A 7,755-nucleotide genomic window follows, 5' to 3' on the forward strand; every position below is an offset into this window, starting at 1 on the left:
TATCCAGCATTTTCTTTTTTTTTACTTAAGGTTAATAAATAATTTTCAGAAATAACGTGAAATCAAATAAAATGGATTAAACATGATCGAATTTAATGATAGCCAGACTTGAGGGGCTGAACAGCCTCTTCCAGTTCTGAATTGTTAATGCTTATTGGCTGTGGAAGGTTATTGTCCAGGATGACACATCGTCTAGAACTTGGACGTATATCTGAACTCAAAGTGCATTCAATAAAAAACTACCCAGACATCTGTTCCCAGAACAGAACAGCAAAAAATTTATCAAACTTAAAATGCTTTATTGCCTTTCATGATCAAATATACAGACAGGAAAACTAGATTAACAAAAATATATCAAATAATTTTCACAGGCTTAACAAAATAAACATCTACATGAAAAAATACTTAAATTAATATAGTTTTCAAATGACTAATTTCTCAAAATATGTTAGGCCCTGGGGGAAATCTTAATGTTGCCATGGAAACCAGGGGACCAGCTGCAGATTCACATTGTTCGTGGTGAAATTCTGTGAAGATAGAAACAGGTTATTTAATACAGAGATAGAGTATTACAGTACAGAAACAGACCCTTTGGCCCATCTTGTCCATGCCAACCTGATCTGCTACCTAGTCCCATCTACCTGCACCCAGACCATAATCCATTGTAGTGCTCACATACATGTGCCTATCCTAACTTCTCTTAAACATTACAAGCCATTTAGCATCTACTATATTGGACTGACTGTTTAATTCTTAGATTAGACTACTTAATTGTTATTTTCTTTGTAGAATAAACAAATAATTATCTGCTTGTATTTTAAGTAGTTCTTATAAGCATGTAAAAGTTTATTATACTTCCTAATGATAATATACATATGCAAGTTCAGAGTGTTCCTCTAGGTTATACAAAGTATGATTCTGATAGCTTCTCTTGGTACTGCATTATTTGAATAATAGCTATATCATTGGTTGACTCTAATCTACAAATTTGAATGGAATTTTCATTATCTATGTGTCTTAAATAGCTGCTCTATGTTGGATGCCATTTTAGTTTTTTTGTCTCTTCTTTCGTAGATGACCAGACTGCACATAATACTCCAAATTTGGCCTCACCTTGTACAGCTTCAAGATAATGTCCCAACTCCTGTACTCTGTGTCCTTTTTATTAATTCTGTGTCATTGACATGACTACATATTTCCTCCACCATACATAAGAACTCAAGAAAGTAGACCACTCCACTTCTTCAAGTCTACTCCCCATTCAGTATAATCATAATCTACGCTGACCTCAACTCCTTCTATGTGCCAGTTCCCCAAATTTCTCAGTTGTAACATCATCCAACTCTGCTCTTAAACATCCTCACTTTCAACTATGTTATCTTCAAAGTTGATGATTTTGTGTATTCCTGTCTGATGCTCACAAGTTCTGTAGTGACTTTATCAGATATGATCCAATGAGTTCTTTTAACACTGGGCACTGCCTCTTTTACAGGTTCTAACTCCCACCCACCTGAGATTCCAAGAATGAAGCTTACGCTCCGGCATTTTACTCTAATTTTGATATTGTGGCTTATTTCTAGAGTATCAGACATAGCTTACTCTTGACTAAAGGACACTTTGCGCAGTAGGATTGTGATCAGGAGCTGCAATATGGGACTGGTTCCCCTCTTCCTGATCCAAGAAACTGAGGCTACATAGAATCTCCTTCTAAAGGTACGATTCCATGACCTTCCCTGCCCCTGTCTTCCAGTTAGCCAGCAAGACCAAAGGAATGGATTGGGCCCTTGTAATCTGATTGGCCCAGACCCACTCCTCTGTTAGTTCATTTTGCAGGATCTGGATGTCACCAGGAAGGCAAAGCATTCTGCCCCTCCCTAATCACCCATCACAGAGTCATAGAGTAATTCACCATGGAAACAAGCCTTTCATCCCAACTTGTCCATGCTGGCCATGGTGTTCACCTGAGCTAGTCCAATTTGCCTGTGTTTGCCCTCATCTCTCTAAATCAGGGGTCCCGACCTTTTTTTATATCATGGACCCCTATCATTAACCAAGGAGTCTATGTACCCCAGGTTGGAAACCCCTGCTCCAAATCTTTCCTATTCACTTACTTGTCTAAGTGCCTTGTCCAATGTTGCCATCAGACCTGCATCAATCACTTCCTCTGGCATCTCGTTCCAAATATGCACTGCCCTCTGTGTGAAGATGTTGCTCCTCATGCCCTTCTTGAAGCGTTTTCCTTTTCACCTCTAATACTTGGTTCTCTTTCTCTTTGAAAAAGACTGTGCATTCACCCTCTGCCCCTGATGAATGCGTCAACCCATGTTCCCCTACATTGTAAGTCCTAGCTTGCCCAATCACTTTGGCCTGCCAACATTCTCCTAAATCTGCAGAATTTCTCGTGTTTAACATTTTCCTAAATCATTGTTGCATTCTTTCCAGTTCACTGACTTTGTTCCTTTAACAGAGTGAACAAAACTGTACCCAATTTATACCTGCAAAACAAGTGGTTTAATTGTCCATATTAGGACATTTAAACATAAATAACATTGGTAGCTGGGAGTCAATCAGCAGCTAAACCAGGCAAGGACAGTAAAAGTTCTTCACCTGATGGACATGGGGTTTTATGACACTCCAGTAGTTTTCTGGTACAGTAATCAATACCAGTGCTGGTTTCATTTAATTCCAAATTGTGAATCACACACTCAACGCTCAGCGATTCAGGAACAGCTTCTTCCCCTCTGCCTTCAGATTTCTGAATGGAAATTGAACCCATGAACACTACCTCACTACTTTTCTTTCTCTCTTCTTGCACTATTTATTCAATTTAACTTTTTAAATAAATATATCCTTTCTGTAATGCTTTTATTACTATGTATGGCAATGTACTGTTGCATAACGACAAATTTCACGACATCTACCGGTGATATTAAACCTGATTCTGAAATAGAAAGTTCCCACTTGGCCTGGTGGGACTTGAACTTGAGTGTCCGGGTTACGGATACTTTATTACCATACCCATACTTGCCATCCCAGAGGAACAGTCATAGCGGTTAGCGTAGCACTATTATAGCACCAAAGACCTGGGTTCAATTCTGCCACTGTATACAAGGAGTTTGTACATTCTCTCCAGCACAGTGTGGATTTCCTCTTATTGCTCTGGTTTCCTCCCACACTCCAATGATGTACGGGTTAGTAGGTTAACACACACACACACACACACACACACAATGCTGGAGGAACTCAGCAGATCAGGAGGCATCTATGGAGAGGAATAAACACTGACTGTCTCTGAGCTTCTGCAGAATTTCTTGGCTTGACGACAGACTAATTGGTCACTTGAGTGTAAATGGGTGACATACACTTGTTGGGCCGGAAGGGCCTGTGACTGTGATCTATCTGTAAATAAATAAATAGAAATGATGGCTTAATTTACTATAGGCGATGGATTTTGTGTTGATTTGTACAATGTTAATGAATGGGACTGTCATCTCCAGCACGGAAGCCGGGAGGTGAAACAACTGACGTACCTGACCGTGGGGGATGTCCTGAAAAGCAGCCTCCAGCCCACTCCTGCCGTTCATTACCGAGACTCCTGGATAGGGCGTATGTTCCAGCGGGGAATTCTGACTGCCTGGACACCACCCTTGCGGGCATCCCACCCAACGCACGCCCTCTGTGTCTCTGCCCGCCGACGGACCCTCCTCGCTCAGCGCCAGCAGTTCCGTCAGGTGGGCGATGTAGCGGATGGTCAGCCGCAGGGTCTCCAGCTTGGTCAGGCTCTGAGCGGCGGGCGCCACGGACGGGGGCAGGTAAGTCCGCAGGTTGTGGAGGGCCCTGGACAGGCCCCTCATCCTCAGCTTCTCCCTCTCGCTGGCGTTCTGCCTCTCACGGCCCGGGTGGCGCATTCGCAACTTCCCAACCTGACGGCCCGCGTCGCTCCTGCCTTCCGAGTGGACCTGAACCTTACAAGGTTCGGCGGGGGCCCCTTGAGTTGTCACGCGGTAGGGAGGCTGAGGGGAGAACTGGCAGGAGTCCACAGATGAGTCACTGGAACGGTTTGTCTCTGAGCTGACACTGTTCCAATCAGTTGTTTCATTACTCCCTGAACTGAGCGAGCCACATTCTCGCACTGCCCCGTATCCCGAGATTGTTATGCATCCCTGGTGCGGAACCTCTTGTGGAGTCGCGTCCATGATGCCTTTCTGCAGGGAACTTCTCTCTCCCCTCCTCTCCTCAGCCTGTGTGGCTTCACCGGCTCCGAAAGATGCCCACGGGGCTTGGAGATGCCAGAAATGTGCTGAACGAAGCACGAGCTGCTGCTCCTTTCCAAAGACTTTGAGCCGATAATTTCCCCAGCACACATGAAGCGGCGGAAAAAAACCTTCCTAGGAACGGAATATATTACAAACAGAATTCCAAAGCGGACGACTTGACTCCACGGCTTCGAGAGGCTGTTTTACCTCAACAACCAGACCCGTGGAGGATCAGCGTTCGAGGCTGGTTACTTAATATGCTCTGGTAGAGTGTGCGGCGCAGTTCAGATGAAGTGCCATCTGTCACACATGGGAAGTGTGGAAGAATCGATGTTAGAGAGAGAGGAGGGGAAGCAAAACAAAGGGGAGGCGGGTGCAGAGATTTTTCAAACTGAGAGGATTTGGCTCAGAATATAGAAATATTATTTTCAGCTAGCAGCTGCGAGTGTGCGCCATAAACAGCACTGATGCGAATGTTTCACATCTTTCACTGGCATTGCTGGAAGAGGGAGAGTAGTCATTCATTGCTGTGAGATTTCAGCCAGCATGTGATGATACAGTGAGGGCTGGATTCTGAGCGAATCAGATGACGTGTTGTGTGCTGCCACTTGGAACAGCTGCAGACCCATTTCTCTTCTCCTATTTCTGTACCTGGGCTTTGTGCATCTTGGGCCACGTGCCTGAGGCTGTCTGTCACTGGGGGTTAACTGTTTACTAGTCTCCACTGGAGAAAATGCTCTGTTCGGTTTACCCTTGACGTTACCTCTAAAGTAGGTCAGCCACTAAATGATCATTGGCACTGAACGCCAATCCTCCCGTGGGTCACGAACTTCGAGTGTTTGACTCAGTCCCTGTCGTTATCCAGGCTCGGTATCTGGATTCTGTGCGTTTTGTGTGTGTGGCTGTGCGTACGTGTTTATGTGTGTGCCTGCGTAATTGTGAGTGTGTGCGTGTGCGTGAGAGAGTGTGTGCATATGCCTATATGCCTCTGTGAGTGCTTGTCCTGTGTGTACATGCCTTTGCACACGTGTGTGTGTGCGCGCGTGCGCGTGCACGTATGTGTGTGCATCGTGTGTGTGCGAACCTGCACAACCATTTCATTTCCTACACTAGAGTTCAGGTAAAAATAAACATTATCATTTCATTTCAGTGACAATGTTTATTTTCACGGCACAGCACAGGTTCGTGTTACTAAGTTGTGAGCATGCTGTGTTGGTGGCGGAAGTGTGTCGATGTTTACCGGCTGCCCCCAGCACATCTCGGACCGTGTTTGCCGTTGACGCAAAATAATGTATTTCACTGTATGTGTCAATGTTTCATTGCACGTGTGACTTAGGTTTGCGGCGAGTAGGAACGGCAATGTATTAGTACGATTAAACATTTTTACTGTGTCATGTTAGTAATGGTATGCACTGGGCAGCTTATAGCGTGGGAGTATTGAATGGGGCCCACCGAAATGAAACATGCACACTCGAAAACTTACACAGAAAGAGAGAGCAGGAGGCCCAATCGATTCACTGCATGATCAATCGGCTGTAGGTCCACATGCCACATTCTTGCAATCGATCTGACACTGTTCAGTGACAAATAAAGCTAATCTTTTTGATCTTTTATCACACTTCCCTTATCCACAATGGCAAAACCTTTATTCTTCTCTGCATATATTTCAATCACTGATACAACTCCAAACCTGCGGCCCTCTGCCGTTCCCAGTGCATTATATTTACGCCTCTCATACTTTTCTTCAAAGCCTTCCCGGTTCCTCCCCCTCTCGTTCTCTTCCCCTTCCTCTGGCCTTGCATTACTTCTCACACACTCTGTTGCACCTATCCACCAGTTGTGCCTCCTCTTTCAGTTATTACTGGACACTGCACATTCTCCCATCTCAACACACTTTCCCAACCTTCACAATCTCTTTAAGGCCTCACTAGTTCTTCCTTCAGTTTATTTCAGACAGAACTCGGGCACAAAGATTTCCAATGCAGACCATCAGAGTGTGATAGCATTTTCCCAATTAAACAAAGCTGTTTCTCCTTCTCTGTCCTTGTCACAAAGAGTAGGGGAAATATCTCCAACGTTTATCCCCCTTCCAACTCAGTAACTTTATGAGAGTGTCATGGAACCATGCAGGTGAAATTTGTCTATTGTGCGCTGTTTGTGGGAGCTTGCTCGGCAAAAAATTGACTATATTTTTCTCTATCTTTCAATTCTGACTGCTCTTCAAAAGTAACTGTTGGATGTAAAGTGATTTGAGCACCCTGAACTTTCCAGAGGCCCAGTAGAAATAAAATTCTGCCACTTGATTTAGAATCATAGAGTAATAATAGTAATAACTCAGATGGAGTATGAAGTTCTCCTAAGGAGTTGTCCATTGATGGGTCCTTAAGTTGCTGTAGAGGCCAATCGGGGATCGACATATTCTAGTTCACTGTGGACAAGGGTAAGTGGTGGCTGTGGTTAGTGGTTGGGTCTTCTGGTTGTTCAGACTCTCCTTTCATTGCTGACACTTGTTCTCTGTGGAACAGCAGAGGTCGTTCTCATGTCGTGCAGCTCCCTCTTGATCATTTCCTCCAGGTGTAGCTATTGAGTGCAATGTCTTCCCAGTTTTTAGATGTAATGTTGGATTTACTTCAGGCTGATTTAGAAGTGTTTCCTTTGTCTTTCAGGGTCTCACTGACCTTCATTCAACTGAGGGTAAAAGATCTGTTTTGGGGGGATGTGACCACCTGCCTGGAACAATACCACTAAAGCTTCTTATGAAAACTTTTGAGGATCATCTGGAAGGACAGGAGCACTCACACCAGCGTACTGGAAGAGGCAAATGTTGAATAGCACCTCCACCAAGATAAAGCAATGGAAACTCTTGTGGATAGGTCATGTCATCTTGATGCCATAGTGTAATACAACATGGAACCAGGCCCTTTGGCCCAACTCAACCATGCTGAACAAGCTTCCACCTAAGCCAGCCCCATTTGCCCATGTTTGATCCACATTTCTTTAAACCTTTCCTATCCATGCACCTGTCCAAATCTATTTTAAATATTATTATTATACAGTGAAGTCCAGTTAATTGAGCCATCCACTTATTTGGGGCAACTCATAAAGAATAAAATCTAATCAAGAAAATTGCCGGGATTCCTTTCATTTATTTGGGACATCATGCTGCTTAATTGGGGCACGAGACTATTGCCAAACAGGTCCTAACTAGCATCAGTTATCCACACTTGTGTAGCCATTAGGCACTATACTGTACTTAAAGTGAATAGTTTTTATATAGTGTCAGTAGCACATGTTTGTGTTCAAAGAGCAGTGATCTTTATCACTGATAGTTGGTGAGAAATAAGCACTGTTTTTCTCACTGCAGTTTCAAGCATTGAGGCTTAGAGATGCCAGAAATGGCTGGGAGTGAAAATGGAATGATTTTAATATTTCAACAAGTTAGGAACTACAAAGAATTTGAAGTTATCAACAATCATCTTGATTGTTGCCTTTTGTCTCC

General features: G+C 43.8%; 1 protein-coding gene across 1 annotated transcript; it reads right to left on the minus strand.

Annotated features, from left to right (window-relative positions):
• Nucleotides 1–321: 321 nt before the first annotated feature.
• Nucleotides 322–4,491, minus strand: LOC140718751 (uncharacterized). The gene is made up of 2 exons (XM_073032854.1): nt 3,531–4,491; nt 322–527 (listed from the first exon to the last, which is right to left on the minus strand). The coding sequence occupies exons 1-2, from the start codon at nt 4,194–4,196 to the stop codon at nt 468–470; spliced, it is 726 nt and encodes a 241-aa protein (XP_072888955.1). The 5' UTR covers nt 4,197–4,491; the 3' UTR covers nt 322–467.
• Nucleotides 4,492–7,755: the final 3,264 nt, after the last annotated feature.

This window comes from Hemitrygon akajei, chromosome 30, assembly GCF_048418815.1.
Source record: "Hemitrygon akajei chromosome 30, sHemAka1.3, whole genome shotgun sequence".
Taxonomy (NCBI): domain Eukaryota; kingdom Metazoa; phylum Chordata; class Chondrichthyes; order Myliobatiformes; family Dasyatidae; genus Hemitrygon; species Hemitrygon akajei.

Coding starts and splice junctions, on each gene's coding strand:
- LOC140718751 (XM_073032854.1), bottom strand. CDS start 4,196: ATGGACGCGACTCCACAAGAGGTTCCGCACCAGGGATGCATAACAATC. Junction 528..3,530: donor AGGACATCCCCCACGGTCAG/GTACGTCAGTTG, acceptor CTATCTTCACAG/AATTTCACCACGAACAATGT.